At 42.4% G+C, this 22,162-nt stretch overlaps 1 protein-coding gene and 1 pseudogene across 2 annotated transcripts; both read left to right on the top strand.

The window, feature by feature from the left end:
- The first annotated feature begins 1,373 nt into the window (after positions 1-1,373).
- Positions 1,374-4,030, top strand: LOC147312185 (alpha-1-antitrypsin homolog; annotated as a pseudogene).
- A 5,460-nt stretch (positions 4,031-9,490) lies between these two features.
- Positions 9,491-19,051, top strand: LOC147312184 (alpha-1-antitrypsin homolog). 2 transcript variants are annotated; one of them, XM_086263856.1, is made up of 5 exons: positions 9,491-9,614; positions 13,074-13,686; positions 13,869-14,139; positions 17,929-18,076; positions 18,200-19,051. In XM_086263856.1, exons 1-5 carry the CDS (start codon positions 9,606-9,608, stop codon positions 18,389-18,391), a joined length of 1,233 nt encoding a protein of 410 aa, XP_086119982.1. In that variant the 5' UTR covers positions 9,491-9,605; the 3' UTR covers positions 18,392-19,051. The 2 variants fall into 2 exon arrangements, with proteins under 2 accessions (XP_086119982.1, XP_086119983.1); XM_086263857.1 differs by lacking the exon at positions 9,491-9,614 and adding an exon at positions 9,880-10,222.
- The last annotated feature ends 3,111 nt before the right edge of the window (positions 19,052-22,162 follow it).

Raw genomic sequence — 22,162 nt, 5'->3', positions numbered from 1 at the left:
GCAAGTTAGGTTGTTTAAACAAAGTCAGTAGAATCGATCCAGAAGAGAGAAGGCTGATCTTTGTTAATCTGTAAACTGTCAGCTGACTGCCTTTAAGCTTGCTTAAATATAGAGTTTCTGGAAACGTCACTGCAGAAGATGTTAGTGGTAAGCATCAGTCTCTATTAGTTCTACGTTTTAGGTACTTAAATGTAAGAAGTAAACGACAGTTAAGAGAATTAAAGATGATTTTTAGGATGTAATCACGTGGTTTTAGCAGACATGACATTACTCAGCATTCATTGTCTGCTTCCTTCGTTGGTATCATCAGTTATATTGTATACAATGTTACAACACAGCTGAACTACTGGTTACTACTTTACCAGTGTATCAAAAAATCGCTGAAGGGTGAAGTGCCTTTACCTTTAAATATCTATTTCTATTCTGTCAATAACAGACATATGACTTTATTATTTTAGTGATGCTCATGATTCAACTCACAGTTGTACATCTGCTGTGGGAGAGACACTTTCAAATCCCTCAAATATCTTTTAGAGCTAAATCTCTATTATAATACCTGCTGTGTTGAGGAAGCTGAAATACATCCGTGGTGACCTACACTCACTGGGTGTTTTTGAGCAGTCATCTAATGGGCAGTAACTCAACTACTTACAGGTGCTGTATTACTGGCAATCAGACCGTTTAGTCGAGTTGTCTGCCTGACAGTCCAGGTAACTTCTTGGGTTTAAAATCCAGCCTTTGTTGTTTGCACAGAGTGACTTCTCAGCTGGTAGCTTTGGGATCTGTTACAAGCAGCTTTGCAGAAATATGCTGTTATAAGAGATGCTCATGAAAATTCTACTTTTTTCATCTGATGAACTTGTCAGTAGTGGTTTTCAGTACAGCTCAGTAATAATGTGGCAATAGTGCAGTAAGGTGGAAATAAGAAAGCAATGATATGGAAATATTAAATCATTACTATGAAATTACAATGTAAAATCCAGGAAACTACCAAATAATATATTGTATCAGCAGTGGTTTTATCCAGAAATGTGGAAACAAATATACGCCATATATATGAGTCAAAACTCTTATATGTACCAATATACTGATAACAATATAATAACATGTTAGGAATAACATAGTAATATTTGTGGATCACAAAAGATGACTTGATTGTGACCTCATAAAAATAAGTAAATAAATAATGTAATAAGTAATATCAGCATTCTTCTTATTTTTAATGCCATATCCTGAAACTACCTGATTCAATCTAATTCAATGGTTTTAACTCATAAAGTCATGAAATTATGACTCAAGGACTGATGATGGAAAAACCTTACTTGGAGCTCATTTTGTATCATTTTAACTTTGCTTTTTGATCCACAGACTCTAAAGATGCATTTCTGTAGCTGTGCACTCATTGCACTGTTGCTCGCTGTAGCCTCGGCAGACCACCATCTCCACCACAACCGTGGTTCTGAAGACCATATGAGCTGCCACAAGCTCTCTGCTCCTAATGCTGACTTTGCCTTTGCCCTGTACAAACGTCTGAATGCGAGGACTGCTGCTGGAAACAACATTTTCTTCTCACCACTGGGCATCTCCACTGCCCTGTCCGTACTGTCTACTGGCGCCCATAGTGAAACCCACAGCCAGCTGTTCTCCAGCCTGGGCTACAGCACCTTAAACCAGACTCAGGTCAATGAAGCCTACCAAGCATGTCAAGCAGCATTACTCTGGTGAGGTCTTACAAATCAACTTTACTAACCCTGCTGAGGCTGCAGATAAAATCAACAGACACATTGCCAATAAAACACAGGACAAGATCAAAGATATGGTGAACGATGTTGACCCTGAAACCATGATGATGCTCATTAACTATGTCTATTTTAAAGGTAAGCAGCCTGATCAAGTCTATTGTTAGGCTACAACAGACAAACATGGCGTTAACGCCATAACCATATTAACACGACAAATCCCCGCTAGCGAGTTAGGGTTAGCTTGCCTTAACTTGCTAACAAGGATTTGCTGCGTTAATGCGGTTATGGCGTTAACGTCGTATCAGCGAGATTAATGCTGACAGCACTAAGGCTGACACATCCCAATAATGTCAACACGACTCTCCACTGTGTCGTGCAGGATACTGGGAGAAACCGTTTATTAGAGAATGGACACATGAGGACGACTTCCACGTTGACGGCAGTACCAAAGCTCAGGTTGACATGATGATGAGGATGGATTACTACCACTTCTATGAGGATGCAGTTAACCACGCTAGCATCATCGTGCTGCCATACAACAGTAACTATGATGATTGTCCTTCCTGATAAATTCTGGATGAAGACTGTGGAGAGAAACAGCAACAAGGACGACATAAGAAAGTGGCAAAACTCAGCATCTATGATGTAAGATTTATTGCATTATGTCTGAATATTCCTGCTTGCTAGTAGATGGAGACTGTTGTCAAAATGACCTATTGCTGTTTTATATCACTCCTGTTATTAACTTTGAGTGTCCAAGTACATTTACATTGATGCGTACTGTAGATGAAATGCGTTACAAGCGTATGATGTATTCATATAGTCTTTAAATCATTTTTGACCAGAATCTGTTCTTCAATGTGCTCATTCAACAGATATGTAGGGATGTTTTTGTGCTTTCCACAATGTCCATAAAGATGAGAAGCGTTCTGTATCATAGTGATGCTGAAAAACGAGTTCATACATTTATTACTTCCAGGCTGGATTGTTGTAATTCATTATTATCCGGTTATCCTAAAAGCCTTTCATTTCGTCCAAAATGCTGTCACGAGAGTACTGACAGAGACTAGCAAGAAGGAGCAAATTTCTCCTCACATGTGGTTCCAGGGGTATTTAAAAGTAGAACCTTCAGCTTTCAGGTTCCTCTTCTGTGGAACCAGCTTCCAGTTTGGATTTGGATTTGAGATTAGGCTAAACACTTACCTTTTTGATAAAGCTAACAATAATAAGAAGGTAAGAAGTATGTAATCAGTTCCATTTGTTTGCCTGTCTGTTTGTTGGCAGGTAGCATTCACAGTTTTCAGATTTTGTGTGATGGTAGATAATAGCAGCTCAAACACATTTCATTTACATTGAATTTTGGAGAAAATTGGGTCAAGGTCACATCAAATGTAAAAATCTTTAGAAGGATTTGAATTCTCTGATTACTCTTGTTAGGGCTTCACCCTGAGATCATGGACAGGACCTCAGGGTGAAGAGGGCGTCTACTCTGGGAAGCTCAGAGTAATATTCCTAACTGTTGCAGATAATGTGGTGCTGTTGGCGTCATCAGAGCACGTCTTTCCAAATAAAAAGGAGTGGTTGGTGGCTTAGTGAGAACTAGATAAAACAAGAGTCAGAACCTCTCTTTGCAGGAAACGAGTGATGCGAAGTTGAAGTGGCAGATTTGTGTGGTGTCAGCAGTAATGTGGACATTGTAGTGATGAAGACTTATGATCCTGATCCAGTTAGTAAAAGAGGAACAACCTGTAATTTAACAGTCCGTTTTTCTATTTCTCAGGTATATAGATCTTACGATTCCAAAATCTTCTATAACCGCTGATGCCTCGTTGAAGAACATATTGCAGGAAATGGGCATAACCAGTGCCTTTGAGAACCATGCCGATTTCTCTGGTCTGTCCAATAACAGTCGGCTCAAAGTCTCGAAGGTGGGCAAACATTTCTCTTTTTGGTTCTGATTCTGAGACACTTAAAGACTCATTACAGAGTAAGAAATTAGCATCTGACCGTCTCCTTTCTTTTTCACCCACAGGCATCTCACAAGGCCACGCTTAGTGTCACTGAGATGGGAACAGAGGCAGCAGCCGTCAGCATCTTTGAAATGTTCGAAGCGCCACCAACAATCAAAATTGACAGGCTGTTCTTGGTTTTCATTTTGGAAAACTGCACTAAAAGCATCCTCTTCATGGGGAAGATCAACAATCCAACAGCTTCATAATTGCACATACTTGTGAGATGATATTAAGGTCACAGTTGCCATAATAAAGATCCTGTCATGATTAAAAACACTGACCTTTATTTATGAGGTTATCTGTCTGCACACGTTGATTTTCTGGTCAACAAAAACGACATTAGTGACATTTTTTCCTCCAGGTAAATAGCAAGTTTGGAAACATTATGTCAAATATTTGATTTATATTTGAAGGTTGCTCGTATAGAAAACTGTTCCGCGCGTATATAAAACAGGTCTGCGGCTCTGAACCGTAGTTAAGGGACCTCTGGCTGATACGTCGGGTTCGTGTCGGCTCGTAGCTGAAAACTAGCTTTACTTTGTTGTCTGGGTCGACTTTACTAGCAGAGACAGAGAGAGGCGTTGAAAGGCTCCAACAGAACTTATTGTTTCAGAGGAAACACGAACACAGCGTACAGTCGAGTCTTAACAGCTTACTTACAGCTGGGCTCGTCAGGCTCTCTGTTTGGCTGCAGTGGTTATTATTATATTTACATGCTTCCAGCTCCCGTTTCTGCTCCGTGACAGCTCGTACTTTTCCTTTTTCTCCTCCATCGCTCACAGACACATCACGGGTCCATCCTCCCTGCAGCACGGACTACACTGCCCATCAGGCTGCATGCTTTAGGGCGATGCCTATAACACTCTATTGCCTTCATATTAAAACATTTTTTGAATAAAATAAATAAAAGTCTTTCTTCACGCAAATAGAGGTGACATGGGCCGTGAGGTTGAGACACAGACATGAGAGCCTCTCAATGTGTGTTTTGTTTGGGTTTGTTTGGCGTGGAATTACCAAAAATAGCGAGGGGACAGCCTAACATATGAAAACCTTTTATTTCAACAAAGTAACTGTATTCTGAATACCACCTTTTTAAACAGTAACTGTAATGGAATACAGTTGCTCATATTTTAACCGGTACACGTATTCCTTTACTCCCCAACACTTGTTGTGCCATCCTTGAGAGCACTACTGCAATCAAGTATCTGCAATAACTAACAATGACTCTTTTGATCCATTGGAGGAATTTTCACTCGTTTCTTTGTGACATTGTTTTAATTCAGCCACACTGGAGGATTTGAACCCATTTAAGTTCATGCCAAAGCATCTCAACTGGTTTTGAGTTACTTTTATTTTGTCCCATAGGACCAGGTAGGTTTGGCTATATTTTTCTCTTAATACAATTAATGATTAAAAAACAGCATTTTGTGTTTACTTTGAGAGTTTAGTAGTAAAATTAATCTGATGATCTGAGACGTGCAGGTGTGACAAATATGCAAAAATACTAAGAAATCAAAAAGGGGGAAAATAGACTCAAGGGACTTAATAACATGCCACTGCATTTCTTTGTAAATTCACTTTTTTGTTATATGCAAATGAAAACTCGTGTGTTGCTTTTCATTACCTTTTAAGGAATGAATCAGTAAATACCAAGAAACGTAAGCACAATACATTTTTGAAGTGAAATAACTGCAGGTAACAATAAAAGAATCAATCAGCAATTGGTGTCCCCCTTGATTTTGGCATTAATATACCTCCATATGGACAAGCATAATTTCGGGATGTCATCCTCTGGGGTGGCAACCCACACTTCAGTCAGTGCTGTCCGGAGTTGCTGCTTGTCTGAGGAATTAGATTCACTCTGTCACTCAAATGACTCCGCAGTTCTTCTGTGAGCATGAAATCAGGGCTCATTGTTGACCATTTCCCACCTGTCACATCAATGTCATCCAGCAACTGCATGGACACATGGGCAAGCACCGTCCTCCTTGTCATCCCTGTCCCTGATGCGAGCTGCCTAAATGACTGTCGCGCAGTAGCACTCACCTCCATTGTCATGAAGTGCTTTGAGCGTATAGTCAAAGCTCACATCACATCTTCACTCCCTGCCGTCATACTATCCAGACTAGTCATGAAACTTTGTGACCTGAACATCAGCTCCTCCCTGTTCACCCACGACTGTACAGCAACACACAGCTCCAACACCGTCATCAAATTGGCAGATGACACCACCATCATCGGCTGCATTTCTGATGGAGATGAGACGGCATACAGGGCAGAGGTGAGAGCCCTGACATCACGGTGCCGCGACAACAACCTGCTGCTCAACGTCAGCAAAACCAAGGAGCTCATCGTGGATTACAGGAGACTGCAGAGAGGAGGCCACACCCCCATCCACATCGAAGGAGCAAGGGTGGAGAGAGTCAGCTGCTTCAGATTCCTGGGCATCAACATCAGCGAGGATCTGAGCTGGTCACACCATGTTGGTGGCTGGACTGGAACAAAAAATCGGCCCGAGCATTTTGACTACAGACCGGCCGCCATTATAGGAAAAATCATAAAGCCTTTGAATGAAAACACTGTTGTGACAGTGATGTACACTGTTCTGATGGTATATATGTATCAATCTATCATTCGTTTGTTGTAAGATTCAGATAATTATTTAATAAAAGTGAGACATTTTAAATGAGAATAAGAAAGAAAAGTGTTTCTTTGTGCCCCACCTTTCCCTGTTAATGCCCTACCTGCCCCCCTGGCAACACTTTGCTAGACCCGCCCCTGCACAGTTACCAGCTGTCAGCTACATAAAAAAGGATCCTGGTGTTATTTGTCTCTCAGAAACAGTTCATAACTTCAACTCATCCATGTCACCTAAAAGGTAAACCTGTTTCTCCATCACCTGTTCAGCTCTGATGATTCAGTAAGGACATCTCCTGGTTTCATCCTCATGTTTCCCTCTCACCACATATCCAAACCGACATCATGACCAGCAGCTTTACAGCTGTGGTTTCCTCTTTCTGGCGCAAAGTGTGCGATAAACAAACAAGAGAGAAAATCTTGATCATTGATCAGTTTCATGATTGAGTAGCAACAGGAGAGGGAGGGGGAGAGAATGAGAGAAGAAGAGGCCGCTGCAGCGTAAACACACAGAATAAATCCAGCTTTGTGTCTTTTTTTTCCATTCTAGCTGAAGTCCGGGACTTACAAGTCCGGACTACTTACGAATACAAGACGATTCCGTTTTTTTACGGACGGTTGGCAACTCTACAAACTAACCTTATGAATAAAAATAAAGTTCACTATCAGTAACATCATAGCACCACCCAGCTGTATATAAACTCCCTCATGCTAGCTAGTAGCAGTACGAGTTATTGTAACTGACTGTAAGAAGTCAGCACAACGAAAATAAACTCCACCTAAACTTGGTTTATATCTGACCCAGATAGACTGCAGCTCATAACTTCTTACCTGACACTCGGACCTGCCGGCACCTCGGGTCTCTCCTCCTCTTGCCTCCCCTTTCTCTCATCCACCTGATGGCCTCCCCCACTTGCTAATGGTTTTTTTTTTTTTTGTGTCCCGTTTGGATCTTTAGCATCAGAATTGTTGTCTTAAGGCCAAGAAAGATGCCAAGCGGATTTATTTTACCAAGTGGATCATCATGGCCTTGCCATATTGGTCCATTTGATTGACCTTTATTATAATTATGAATTTATTTTATTTTCAGTTGCTACAAACGGGACAGACATGACTGGGGGATAGGACAGGGGGAAAGAATGAAAGAAAGAGAGGGAGAGAAAGAAAACCAGAGGGGAGAAGAGACGGTGAGAAGGGGGGAAGAAAGAAAAAACAAACAAACAAAAAAAACAAAACAAACAAAAAAAACCAAAACACCTGGGTCACCTGTATGGAGAAAAAAAACAGAAGAGAAAGCAAACAACAAAGAGCAACATAATAAAAAAAACAGCACCATCACAATAAACTAGCTAGCAGTAGATATCAGTAGATACTAAATAATAAACAATATTGTGCAACACGCAGGATAGACAGAGCACAATGTGCTTTGAGGCAGCAGCCAAGAAAGCTGTAGTCCGCGTCTGTGAACACCTGTGTGCACACCTATGTGGATCAGCATGCTTGCATTCCAAAGGTTTCTCCATGTAACGATCTGCTAGAGGGTGTGGGGGGGCCACAGCCCCGTCCTCCAGGGCATGAAGCAGGTATGGAGGAGATCAAAACTCCAGACATCCAGAGGCCCCCAGAACACAAGAGACCAAGGAAGACCAACAGAGGGGCAGCCGCGCCACTGTTCCAGTAAGAGCTGAGGAGAGTCCCAGATGAGGGCTCACTCAGCAGCCGCGGAGCAGAAGCCAGGGGAAAAGGCCCACTTGCTAATGTTACTGAATCTGTGGAAGCTCCGCCATAGCCACCACCAAACAACTGAGTTATTTTTACACATCTGCCAGCATCTGGCCAATCCACCACCTTTCACTGTTTATACCGTTACAAGACCTCAGTGCAGCGTTCGATACTGTCGACCATAATATCCTATTAGAGCGATTAGAACATGCTGTAGGTATTACAGGTACTGTAATAGACGTAGGCTGCCGGGGATTCCCATGATGCATTGAGTTTTTCCTTTCCAGTCACCTTTCTCACTCACTATGTGTTAACAGACCTCTCTGCATTGAATCATATCTGTTATTAACCTCTGTCTCTCTTCCACAGCATGTCTTTATCCTGTCTTCCTTCTCTCACCCCAACCGGTCGCAGCAGATGGCCCCGCCCCTCCCTGAGCCTGGTTCTGCCGGAGGTTTCTTCCTGTTAAAAGGGAGTTTTTCCTTCCCACTGTCACCAAAGTGCTGCTCATAGGGGGTCATATGACTGTTGGCTTTTTCTCTGTATGTGTTATTGTACAATCTACTGTACAATATAAAGCGCCTTGAGGTGACTGCTGCTTTGATTTGGCGCTGTGTAAATAAAATTGAATTGAAATGTCTTTGTGCGATGCAGAAAAGGTCAACGGATGGTCTCTACAGGAATGGTTCCCAGAACCTGAACCTGCATGGCCACCACAGCATCCTGCAGCAACATGCCATCCAGTCTGGTTTTCGTTTAGTTGCTCCATCATTTTCACCCCAAACACAACATGGTTAATAATACTGCATGTGTTGTGTATATATTCTAAATGTTGTTTAACATCTTCATCTTTAACCTCCTAAGACCCGGACTCTTCCACAGCAGCATTTTTAATTTCTCTTTGATATTTGGGCTGATTGGGGCCCGATGAATGTAAAAACAAAGAATTACCAGATTTTTTTTTACCTTATTTTTGTTTTTAAGAAAAATGAGAGCCACATATGAGGATATTCATTTAAAATGTTGATAGAACAGTAGCAGTATAATGTCCTCGTAAGTGGATATCAGGCCCTTGTAGAGCAAAATTGAGTATTTTGGTCTAAATAACCCAAAATGTGATGTCCACATATGTGGATGCCAGGTCCTAGGAGGTTAAATAAATATCAATATAAAGTTTTGCTGTCTGTTGCCTGTATGATTTGCAAGTTCAGTTAAACATGATTGTTGAAAAGAAGGTACCATGTATTTCATGAAAAGGCTCCAGATTTCTGCTGTCTTCTGTTTTTTCGAACAGTTGTTTTCATTTCTTCACTCAGTTATTTACCTGTGCTGTTGAGCAAGTCTTGTTGCATGAACAAAGTCAAATTAATCAGTCCAAAAGTTCTGTAAAGAGAGTGCTGATCTGTGTTAATCGTTAACAGAAATGTCAGCGAACTGTCTTTAATCTTGCTGAAAACAAAAAACAGAGTTTCTGGAAACTGCACTAAATAAGATGTTAATGGTAAGCATAAGCCTCCATTAATTGACTGCTTCTTTCATTCTTTTCATTCGTTGTATTTTATTACGGTGTTATGAGTTGTTCTCAAAATTTCAGTTCATTCTGCTCTTTGTTTTTATCCGTATGTACAAGTCAAACATCTACTGTGGCAGAGACACTGACACACTGAACATTTTGATAAAGGTTTCAGTAACAGGTGACAGTGCGGCAATACGGCACAAACGAGAAGGGGAAGATATGGAAACATCAAGTTCTGTGCATTCGAGTTTCCTAATATTAAAATGATTTAAACCTCAAAATAAATAATTAATCATTGTAGATGTTCCAACATTTTAAGGATCAGATTACAACAATATAATATCGGAACTGATTTTATGCTTTTATCTCCAGCATTTGTCTTTGTTCATTTTTGGTTTCCTGTTATGTGGAAGCAAGTTTGGTATTTTCTGTGCAGAGAATCCAGCCTGACAAATACAGCTTTAATTCTATGTTAATAACGCATTCAAGCAAAATCCATAAAGTCTGATGATTACTTAGAAAAAAGTGAATTAATTTCTGTGTAATCAAAAACAACCAGGACTGCAAAATGCTAAAACTGCTACGACTTTGAAGTAAGTATAGAAAAGTTTCCCTGATGTTTCTGTTCTGCTGGCAGCAGGTTTTAAAAGTTTTACCAAAACATTACTTTGCTATTATTTTGTGGTTTTGTGCTGTGGCCGCCTGCTACCTACTTGCGGCTGACACCACTGCTGGTGCAGGATGTTACTTGCTTATTACTTGAATATTACATTGTTAATAAAGTGATAGTAACTCGCTATTTCCATATGTTTACCTTGTTTCCACCCACTATTGCAACATTACTGCTGTAATAGAGCGCAAACAAGTTTTCTTAAGGTGTACTGCTATATTTTTCTGCCTCTTTGACTGTAGGTGCAGATATTTTGCGTATTTCGAGGGGAGTGTGGCCATCATAGTACAACTGTAAGCTACTGTAATGGCAAATAATGTTTGAGTGATTCATTGAGCCACAGTAATGTAAGCTGACAGTAGATTAACAGGAAATATCTGTGAAGGTTCTCAGTCATCCAGGTCATTGTAGTCAAAGGAGCTTCTTCAGTTCTAAGTCCTTAGAACTGAAGAAGCTTCTCGGATGAGAGGTGAAACGTCTTCAAGCAACTTAAAGAAGTCCAGACGCTTTTCTTTAAAAGCTCCTTTGACTACATTACCAGGAAATATTTGGGAAAATGAGTCTGCTAAAGTATGAAAGATAAAGGTAAACAATAATAACTCCCTTTAGACTTCAGATACTGTAACTGCATTATTTCATTAGAAAATATAATTGTTCCACTCTGGAGGTGCCCCAGCTGAGAGGCAGTGAGCAGGAGTAGGTTACTTGTATCCCTCTGGTTCTCTGCCTGTGGTTCTGTGCCTTCAGGTTCGAATACCTTCAGGACAAGTTATCATTCTGCCCATGTAACACTGGAGTAGGGATGGGTATCGATTAGGTTTTATCCGATACCAGTACCAAATCGGTACTTTTGAAACGGTGCCGGTGCTCAAACGGTGCTCAAAGAATGGAGAACACAAACTTTGTCCAAAAACCTCTCATGTTCAGCTGTTTTTTGTAAAAAGATAACAATGTTAGCCTTTTCTGCAGCTATGGGGCATATATGGTATCACTCTTGGCTGGAAGCAGTGCTTAAACAATGGAAAACACAAACTTTGTCCTAAACCTCTCATGTTTAACTGTTTTCCACTTTGGTCATTTTAGCCTTTTTGGCCAGGGTGAAGGGAGTATCTGCCATCAAACAAGAAGACAGCTGCATGTAGCTATGATGATGTTTGCTAGTTCACCTTACATGCATTAATGTAATAACGTGGTTAGCCTACTCAACGTAAATTACACACGAACAACATTAAGCTACTCACGCAGAGAAGAACGGCTGCTGCTGCATCATCATCCTCATCATTTCTGCTACACTGGCAGGGCTAGGGGCCAGGACTCTCCTCTTTGGGTTTTTGGGGGATGTCGCTAACTCCGGGTCCGATAACAGGCACCACACCCGCAGTAGATGTGCTCGGTGTGAGGTCTCGCAGCAAGCTATCAAATACGGCGCATTTCTCGGCTTTTAAAAAAAACGCTATGCGTCGCCAGGTGTTTCATCAGATTTGAGGTGTTACCTCCTTTGACAGTATCACAGTATCAGCTTAAAGCACTTGTTGCTGCTGAGTTTGCATATTTTGCTGTGAAGTACAGCCAGACTTTTGACCGCTTCGCCTTGGGCATTTTTAATCTGTAGCTCTGCTCTAAAAGAACGTACGTACCTGGACCCGCCTACTATCCTCGGAAAGGTAAAATGATTGGCTAGAATCTAAAGAGTATCACAGCTCAGGGAAAAAAAGCACCGAAATGTGCGCTGCTTTTGGTCTGGTTACTACCGTTTATGTCAGATACCGGTACTCATCCCTACACTGGAGTAGCTCTTTATTCTCTTGAGGACATTCAAGGGATGGGAGTTTGCCCAACCATCTGTTTTGTGGACTTAGAGCAGGGCGGTGCTTCGAGATTATGAGGTGTCTGGCTTGTTGTTGCAGGCCATGGCGAGTGCCTAGTTTGTATCTTCAGCAGTAAACCGGACTTGCTTCCATCTCTGCTACAGCTTGTCACAATTCTGGTCATAATTCTTATGGACAGACTATTTCGATGTTGCACGGTGGTGGAGGATGTACACAACAATGATGGAGTTTTGTTGGCTTGATCGGGGGCAGTTTGCGGTCAAGTGTGAAGAAACAGAAATGAGAATCAGCACCATGGTTCTCAGAAGGAAAAGGGTGGGGTAGCTTACTCAGGCCTGGGTCTCAAGGTGTTGTTTATGAGTGAGAGGAGCGTGGAGCATAAAAGCAAAGCTGTCAATTTACCAGTCAATCTATGGTCCTATTGTCACAAGGTCCCATGAAGCGACCGAATGAACGATGTTGCGGATACAAACAACAGCACTGAGTTTCCTTTAAAGGATGTCTGAGCTCTTACTTAAGGATAGGGTGGGAGCTTTGACATTCAAAGCAGCACCGTTGCTCCTCCAAATGGAAAACAGCCAGCTGAGGTGGTACGGGCATCTGACTAGGATGACTACTGGAAACCTAGGTGAGCTGTTTGAATCTCATACTGGGAGGAGGCTACAGGGCAGGCCCAGGAGTTGCTGGAGAGATTATAATTTTTGCCTTGTTTGGGAACAAGTCAGTCTATCTCGGATAAGCTGGAAGAGGTGGCTGGGGTAAGGGAAGTGTGTACTTCTCTGCTCAGACTGCTGCCCCTGTAAAGGTGGTAGATGAAAGATTTAATTAGATTACTTCTTTTTACCAAAGGTTGAGGAATTATGATTTACAGATAGATAACTGCCTGTAATGAAAAACTTTAACTGGAACTCATTTTGTATTACTTCTTTGATTTCCAATCCACAGACTCTAAAGATGCATTTCTGTAGCTGTGCACTCATTGCACTGTTGCTCGCTGTAGCCTCGGCAGACCACCATCTCCACCACAACCGTGGTTCTGAAGACCATATGAGCTGCCACAAGCTCTCTGCTCCTAATGCTGACTTTGCCTTTGCCCTGTACAAACGTCTGAATGCGAGGACTGCTGCTGGAAACAACATTTTCTTCTCACCACTGGGCATCTCCACTGCCCTGTCCGTACTGTCTACTGGGGCCCATAGTGAAACCCACAGCCAGCTGTTCTCCAGCCTGGGCTACAGCACCTTAAACCAGACTCAGGTCAATGAAGCCTACCAACATCTTTTCCACGTGCTTGGACAAAGCCAGGAGAACCAAAAGCTGGATGTTGGCAATACCATTGCAGTGCACTCAGGTTTCAGTCCCCTGGAGAAGTTTCTGAATGATGTCAAGCAGCATTACTCTGGTGAGGTCTTACAAATCAACTTTACTAACCCTGCTGAGGCTGCAGATAAAATCAACAGACACATTGCCAATAAAACACAGGACAAGATCAAAGATATGGTGAACGATGTTGACCCTGAAACCATGATGATGCTCATTAACTATGTCTATTTTAAAGGTAAGCAGCCTGATCAAGTCTATTGTTAGGCTACAACAGACAAACATGAATATTACATATATTTAAACAAAAAAGGTCAGCTTAGATGTCAGCTGATGATTGAAATATACTTTCAACAAGTAGTATGATTCATGCTGACACATCCCAATATTGTCATCACCACTCTCCACTGTGTCGGGCAGGATACTGGAAGAAACCATTTAATAGTGAAATGACACATAAGGCGGACTTCCATGTTGACAGCAGGACCAAAGTTCAGGTTGACATGATGGTAAGGACGGGATACTACCACATCTTTGAGGACAGAGCGAACCACACCAGCATCATCTTGCTGCCATACGAGAGTCAAACCTCCATGATGATTGTCCTTCCTGATGAAGGCTGGATGAGGAGTGTAGAGGAAAACATCAACAAGGACCATATAAGAAACTGGCAAAACTCAGCATCTATGATGTAAGACTTATTGCATTATGGCTGATTATTCTTTCTTGGTAGTAGCTGAAGTGTGTTACCCATTTCTGTGTCTCATAAAACTGCTCTTAGCTTTGCTATTACGAGACCCAAAGTTTATTTACACTGAGAATCAGATGGATGAGCAATGCACTAAAGGTATAGAGTTTATTTGTGACCATTGGAAGGTTGTACACTTCTCTCCCTTAACGGTCGTCATCTTGGCTATAATTTTCTAAATTTTACCATGCCCACCCATGTTTTAAATGCACTTTAGAACAACACGCAGCAACACTACACTGAGCGGAAGGAGGGAGGTATGGGGTCTTCACACACCCCCATTCTCTGATAGCCATTGGGGCGGAGGGGCTGGACGGAGGTGTTGGCCGTCCAGTTGGGGTCTGGGATGCTGGGCCTCCCTGCTGCTGCAGGGCAGGGTCTGCTTGTCTCCACCCCGGGGGAAGGGTAACATCTTCTGGGTCAAGGTGCAGTTTCCTCCTCTGCGGGCGAGGGTACCTGGACCTGGGGTATAGAGTATGTTTGGGGAGTGTGATTGTGTGTACAGTGTCCATTTGTGTCTGTCTCCACATTGGTTGAGTGCCGAGTGTTTGTATATGTGTGCATGAGGGGGGAATGCAAGTTTGTGTCTGTGTGTGCCTGTTTGTCTGTCTATACGTCAGGTCGGGTCTCAGACTCCACCCCTCTGGGAACATCTCAGCCCCTCCAAAGAATGGAGGCCTATCTCCCCTCACCACACTCCCTGCCGGTGGCTGATGCCCTCAGGCGTAGGTGCGTTGGTGGATCTTGTTTCTTGGGGTGCTTGGGTATGTACCGGCTCACTCCCGGTGGCTGCATGGCAGGGCCTGCCACCCATGGCTCAGTCGGGCCCCTTCCGGGGGGTGGGGGTCTTCAGACCTCCAGCCTCTGGGCCTGGGGCTCAGTTCACTCTGGCACAGCTGGCTGCCGGCAGAGCAGCCCTCCTCTGGCTTCTGCTCTGTGGCTGCTGGGTGACCCCTCATCTGTGGCTCTCCTCAGCTCTTCCCAGGAGGGTGGCACGGATGTCCCTCCGGCGGTCCTCCTTGGGCTCTCGCACTCTGGGGGCATGTAGATGTCTGGGGCCTGGATCTCCTCCATGCCTGCCCTGGGGGACGGGGCTATAGCTCCCCACACCCTCTAGCAAACAGGTGTCGAACTCCAGGCCTCGAGGTGCCGGTGTCCTGCAGGTTTTAGATGTGTCCTTGATCCAGCACAGCTGATTTAAACGGCTAAATCACCTCCTCAACATGTCTTGAAGTTCTCCAGAGGCCTGGTAATGAACTAATCATGTGATTCAGGTGTGTTGACCCAGGGAGAGATCTCAAACCTGCAGGACACCGGCCCTCGAGGCCTGGAGTTCGACACCCCTGCTCTAGCAGATCGTTATGTGGAGAAACCTTTTGAATACAATATGCCTGTGAAGGTTCTCAGTCCTCCAGGTCATCGTAGTCTAAGAAGCTCCTTAGCTTTTTGAATACAAGCGTGCTGATCCACACAGGTGTGCACACGGGTGTTCACAGACACAAACTACACCTTTCTTGGCTACTACCTCATAGCACATTGTGCGCCGCGCTGCACAACAAAATTCAATATTTAGTATTTACTGTTATTTACACTTAGCTAGATTAATGCGATGGTGTTGTGTTTATTATGTTGCTCTCTTGTTTTGCTTGTTTTCTCTTTTTTTCTCTCTCAGCAGGTGATCCGGGAGTTTCTTTTCTTTTTAAGTGTCCTTCCTCACTCTCCCTCTTCCCCCCCCGCTTTTCTTTTCCTTCATCTTTCTTTCTCCCTTTTTCCCCCCAGTCATGTCTGTCCCGTCTGTAACAACAGAAAATAAAATAATAAAAATAGTAACCATAAAAGTCGATCAAATGGACCAACACGGCAAGGCTGTGATGATCCACTTGGTAAAGAAAAATCCGTCTTTGTTGGCTTTCAGACAACAACTGTGACGGCTAAAGAAGCAAACAGGCGCAATGGGCAGCTGTGTATCAGGTTTTGATGCTACGTGTTGTGCCATTGTTTATGTAGGTTAAAAAGTAATTCCCATTGTATGTAGAATAATCTAATGTTGTATATGATCAGATGCACAACAAGCTAGAAACATTTGCAGATGTGGCTACTTGTAGGATTGTGGAGTCAAAATGATCATTTTGCAATAGTAGAACAACTTTCTGTGTTTGATTAGTATAAATCTGCACACTGTGTAAGTTCAACACTGTATATTACGTGTACTAACAGAACCCAAACCGAGGAAAAGTGTGTTCTTTGTTTTGGTATGATGAGGTAACACTGAAATATCTCAATATTACATGAATAAATGTGAAAGCAGGGCTGGGCTCGGGTCATGTTTGGGCAGAAGAAATGCTGACCTGGACTGGGGATATTTTTGGGTTATGGAAAGAGCACTTTGAGGAACTTTGAGTCTGGTGACCCGAGCGTTTCCTATATCGCCTGTGCATTTAAAAAAACAAGTTATAGCTTTATTACACTGCTGGAAAGGAGGCTCTTGGCAATCATTGAACCTTCAACCAGATTGTTACCCTTTGCAGGACTTCTGGGGTATCATGGCAGGCTGACCCTCCAGTATACGTGTGTTTCGTTGACTTGGAGAAGTGACTGAGGAGACGTATTTGTATTTTTTTGTGGACGATGTGATACTGTTGGCTTCATCAGAGTGTCACCTTCATCATGCACTGGAGTGGTTTGCACCCAAATGAAATGCACCCTCTGGTTTGGGAGAATGAGGCTGCGTCTGTCACAATTTGCCAGTGTAGTTGACAGGATGTGCATCCAAATGCAGGACTCATGAGAAGGAATGGAAATGCAAAGGGGAGACTTAAAGAACTCTTTGAGTGGTGTTGAGTGGAGCAGCTCTGGGTGCTGGCCACGGAATCAGCAGAAGAGGGAAGCCAGGTCAGGGGCTGGCTGTGAAACAAATCAACCCTGGTGGCTGAGATGAATCTGGATGATAGGGATGGAGGGTCTGATAGGAGACCACTGAAAGCTTTGTCCTTTGGAGGCTGAGGGTCTCTGCAAAGACCCTCTGGCAGCACAGCCAGAGATCAACGAAGGTGTAGAAGACCTTCTGGTGGCTGTTACAGGCCGATGATCATGTAGAGAATTTAGGCGGCTTGGCTGCAGGCCGATGTAAGTGGTGAAGACCCTCAGTGTGGCTAATGGTAAGGGTGATGGGACACCTCTCAACTGAGAGCTGAACCAAAATGAGACAGGTCTTTGGCTGATTAACACCCCGCTATCGCCAAGAGAATCCGGAGCAAGGAAAACACACTACCAAGTAGTAAGGATGTGCACATACAGCAGGTGGGATCAGAGACTGGCAAAATAAAAAGGGAAGAAACCAACCTACAGTGAGGGAGACCTAACAGCTGCACACAGGAAACACAGAGAAGGCAGCAAAAGCTGATATAAGGATTATAATAAACACAATTACCAAGTACTGAAAACAAAACCTAGAAACAAAAACCATTTCTTACAAAAGCAGTAAAGAAAAGATCAAAACACTAAGTCAATGACCCAGAAACAATTCCAGCTTCAAGCAAGAGAGCTAAAGTATCGTGCAAGCTTCCTCATGAGTGATGTGAAGGTGGTGTGTAAGCTGCACTGGCGGATTGGCGTCAGCAGGAATGCGGGTGTTGTTCAAGACTGTTGCAGTGAAGATTGAGCTGAGCCAGTTAGAAAAAGATGGAACCACCAGCAGTGTAACTGTATAATTATGGTTTCTCTGTTTCTCAGGTATGTGGAACTTTATATGCCAAAATTTTCCATTGCCACTAATGCCTCCTTGAGGAATATATTGCAAGAAATGGGCATCACAAGTGCTTTTGAAAACACCGCGGATTTCTCTGCTGTGTCAAACAAGTTTCCACTTAAAGTATCAAAGGTGGGCGAAGTTTCCTTTTTACTTGTTTTTAGGGAACAGGACTAGAGCATGCCTACTCTTTTGGTTAAACTGAATTCTGAGAAATTAGCTTTGATCTGCCCGCTTTCTTATTTTTTCCCACAGGCATCCCACAAGGCCACGATCAGTGTCACCGAGATGGGAACAGAGGCAGCAGCCATCACCATTTCTGAATGGATCCTACTGACTACACCAACACCCGTCAGAATTGACAGGCCCTTCTTAGTTTTCATTGTAGAAAACTCGACTGGAAGCATCCTCTTCATGGGCAGGATCAACAAACCAACAGCTTCATAACGGCACACAGTTGTGAGATGACACGTTTGATCACAGTTGTCATCATAAGGATCCTTTCATGATATAAAAGACTGAGCGCTCACACTAAACACATATTTGTCAGTCTGCACACACTAATTTATGTGGTCTACAAAGTAATATTGAGGACATTTTGCTCAGGTAAAAAAGAAGAAATCTTAAGACTACCATAGTTTTAACTAAAAATATTGATACTAAATCAATGAGAAATTTGCTGTGGTTTGTTTCTGAGATATTCCACTAAGATGTGGCTCATAGGGCAAGAAAACTAGTTACTAAATCCCAGACTTACAAAGACACTCTGGGGTTTACAGAAGCCACTTGCTCAGTTTGGGGGTCACTGTCCCGACTGCTCCAGGAAAATCTCTGTTTAATTCTCCCTCCAATGGGAGAAAGTTATTATCTAACCCGCTCGCTGACATTAGATGCCGAGTAGCATTTCAACAGATTCTAATAAATATTCAGAATATTCTCATCTCTCGTCCACTTATGAATGAATCTGAATAAGTTGCACATTTTTAAGGAACAAATGTAGCAAAAATATGAAAAATCAAGATCCATATGTGAAAACTGATGTTTAATTGCACTCTCTTTCTAAAAAAACTGTCAGAAGGTTCAATAAACATTTAAGTTTTAAAAAAATGTGAATATTCTTGTAGTTATTTCATGTTTCAGGCTGTTCAAGGTTAAAAAAGGAAGGGAAACTGCTCAGGTGGACATCAACCCCAAATCTACGATCAAATGAACTCAAATCCTTTTAGGCTTTGAGTTAACAGTTTGGCAGTTTTTAATGAAACCTGTTAAAACAAGTTAAAGACTCATTTGGGTGTCATTCTGACCTTCCATCTTTCCCTGATATTATTTTGAAATGTGAGAGAAATGGTAAAAGTAGTTTAAAAATAGAGAGATTAACTGTTGTATGTCCACATCGTGCAAGTGTTGACAACATAGGCGACAAACAAGAATCCCCATATTATCCAAACATGCGGTTATGATTTTGTGAGAGTGTCTCATGACACAATGACAAACGAGCATTTTTAAAAGAGAGTTTTTCATTTGATTATATTTTATATGAAGGATTTTGCAAAAAATAGGACTGGCAGGTTTACTGAAAGGTTATCTAATTACTTTTTTTTAACTTGACCATCACTGTCTATACAGCATCTATTATTAACCCATCCATACACGCCCAACCTTCTATGCTTAAGAGCTTTCTATCTAACATTGACGATTCTGGATGCATCAGAGAGCAACTTTGGGTTAGTATCTTCCCCTACGGATATTTGCTGACTGGAGCAGCCGGGGATCAATCACCAAACCTCTGATTAGTATCCAATGATGACCCGCTCTAACTTCTGATCTACAGCTGCCCCAGAAACCCCATAGAAAGAGCATGCACCAGTCTCTGCTTCTCATGCTGACTTTCTTTTTTAATTCTTATTAGGGAATAATGCTAGAACATTCCCACTCCTTTACTTTTGCTGGACTCTACCACAGCGGTCTCCAACCTTTTTTGCGCCACGGACCGGTTTATGCCCGACAATATTTTCACGGACCGGCCTTTAAGGTGTCGCAGATAAATGCAACAAAATAAAACTAGTACTGGTACCGAAAAAAGACGATTTATTCATAACACACGTGAAAAGACCCAGGAAAACAGAGTTAACGATAAAAACGATAACCAAATAACGCTGAAAACCGATAAAAACCCTGAAAACCAGACATTTCACACCTGAGCCTCAGCTCTCGCGACCCGGTACCAAACGACTCACGGACCGGTACCGGTCCGAGGCCCGGGGGTTGGGGACCGCTGCTCTAAGACACTAAAAGAGACTAACAGTGGAGTTAGAAAACAGCCCCAGACTGCCCCCTCAGTGTCACTGAGACAGGAAGAGATTCAGCAGCCATCACATCTCCAAAGCTTGGCTCAGCCTTCCACCATCAGTCAGAAATGACGGGCCCTCCTTGGCTTTCATTTTTGAAAACTCTGCTGGGAGCTACTGTTCATGGGCAATATCACCAACCTGATAGTTATATAACGGCAGCTGCTTGTGAGATGATGCCACTGTAATGATGTCATTTTGAGGATCACGATTGAAAACATTATTTACATTATAGAAATATTTGTAACGGCTACCAGTCTTCACAGAAGCATTTTAATATTTGACTAAATTACTGTTAAAAACACTTTGCTTAAGTTAGTAATAATAATAACTTTATTTATGAAGCGCTTTCAAACAAAGTGCTGTACAGCTATTTGAAAATAAAGAGATAAATAAATAAAACTGATGCATATCAATACAAGTTAAAAACACCAAAACACTTAAAAACAATAAAAAATGTAAAAAACAAGTTACATAATAAAGCTGTAGAACATGAAATAAAACATGTTGTTTATGGATTAAACTCATGGAAGCATCATTCCAGCATTTTTTAAATAAATCAACTAACAAATAAAGAAATGTCAGGTTAGCAGATTAGATGGATTCAAACTTTTGGGAATTAACTGGTGACTAAATCCCAGAGGTTTCAAAGGGTTGTAACAGATTCAGATGGGACAGTACGTGCCCCCCACGGCCATCGGCCTCAAACAGCCCTTTGCTCTTTGACCCGTCAGTGGAAAAGTTGCAGCAGAGTGTTTACACATTGAGTACACATACACTTTGTCTCTCTTGTTGGCGCTGACATACAATCGCTGCTGTAAAGAAAGTTGGCAGGACGTTTCCCAATCAAAAAGCTGACTGGGCAGAAAGTCCCAGTACGAGCAGTCCACCAGTTTAAATTTGATCAGGACTTCACATAAATTCTTGAAATCTCTGTGGCCTATGCGAGTGTGCACACAGATAGTAAAACTACGACTAATTTCCAGGAGTGGAAATTCATAGAAGCTCCATCCCACTGGGACAGGCAAACACTGCACACTTAGCCGGACACGTTGGAGTGTGTGTAGCCTCTTTGGATGAGTTGATCAGAGTGTGACTGGAAACGCAATAATCCCGTCTGCTTGTCAAACAGGATTAATTAGTATGTTGAACTGTAAAGAAACCGGTGGAATACAAATGCTCGGGTAACCGGGTTGGTTGGGTAGAGACGGTTGTCCTCAGTTTAAAGGTTTATGTTTCATTTTGGTTACGTGCTCAGTGAGATCGAAGAAGCATAAAAGCCTGTTTACAGTCCAGATAAATGAGAAAACGATGTTGGTATTTTAGGTTGGGAAAAAAACTCAGGTGTGAGAAATGTCGAAGGATTATTGGAGGGTAACGTGAGGAGGCTGGACTAGACAAACTCAAGATAATTGTGATTGAAGACGACGCCACGCTCTGCTCTCTGACATAAATGGTTAAACAGGCGAATTGCTCTTAGTGTGTATGTGATTTGTGTTCTGGTCTTTCACTGTATGGTTTACTCTATTTTATTTTGACCAATATCTCTAAGAACTACATTCGGCTGTGCATTAATCGTTTGTCACAATGCACCCAGGTAGCATCCCAGACAGACCCATAGATTAGAGTAAATCCTCCTGGCAGGCTCCAAGAAAGCTCCTGTAGACAGAAGACTAAACCATGAATGAAATTATCTGCACTAATTGTACAAAGTACAACACAACAGTGTTGGCAAACGCTGAGAGGCTTACTACCACTCCCACAGCTTGTGCTTCGATGTGCTCTGGCTACAAGACTGCCGGCATTGCTACGGACTTAACAGATGGCTTTTGTGCATTTACAGAGGTGTAGGTGTCATCGCTGTTAAACA

The sequence above is a fragment of the Aulonocara sp. 'chitande type north' Nkhata Bay genome, linkage group LG15, assembly GCF_057382095.1.
Source record: "Aulonocara sp. 'chitande type north' Nkhata Bay isolate Kocher_YH1m ecotype deep benthic linkage group LG15, A_spYH_male_GT1.1, whole genome shotgun sequence".
Taxonomy (NCBI): Eukaryota; Metazoa; Chordata; class Actinopteri; order Cichliformes; family Cichlidae; genus Aulonocara; species Aulonocara sp. 'chitande type north' Nkhata Bay.
The sequence above is the reverse complement of the archived record's forward strand: the minus strand, read 5'-3'. Positions and strand labels throughout refer to the sequence as shown.

Bases quoted from the DNA above. Each gene is read 5' to 3' on its own strand.
- LOC147312184 (XM_086263856.1), top strand. The intron at 13,687-13,868 runs GTAAGCAGCCTG...TGTGTCGGGCAG, and splicing joins TAACTATGTCTATTTTAAAG to GATACTGGAAGAAACCATTT. The intron at 14,140-17,928 runs GTAAGACTTATT...TCTGTTTCTCAG, and splicing joins CAAAACTCAGCATCTATGAT to GTATGTGGAACTTTATATGC.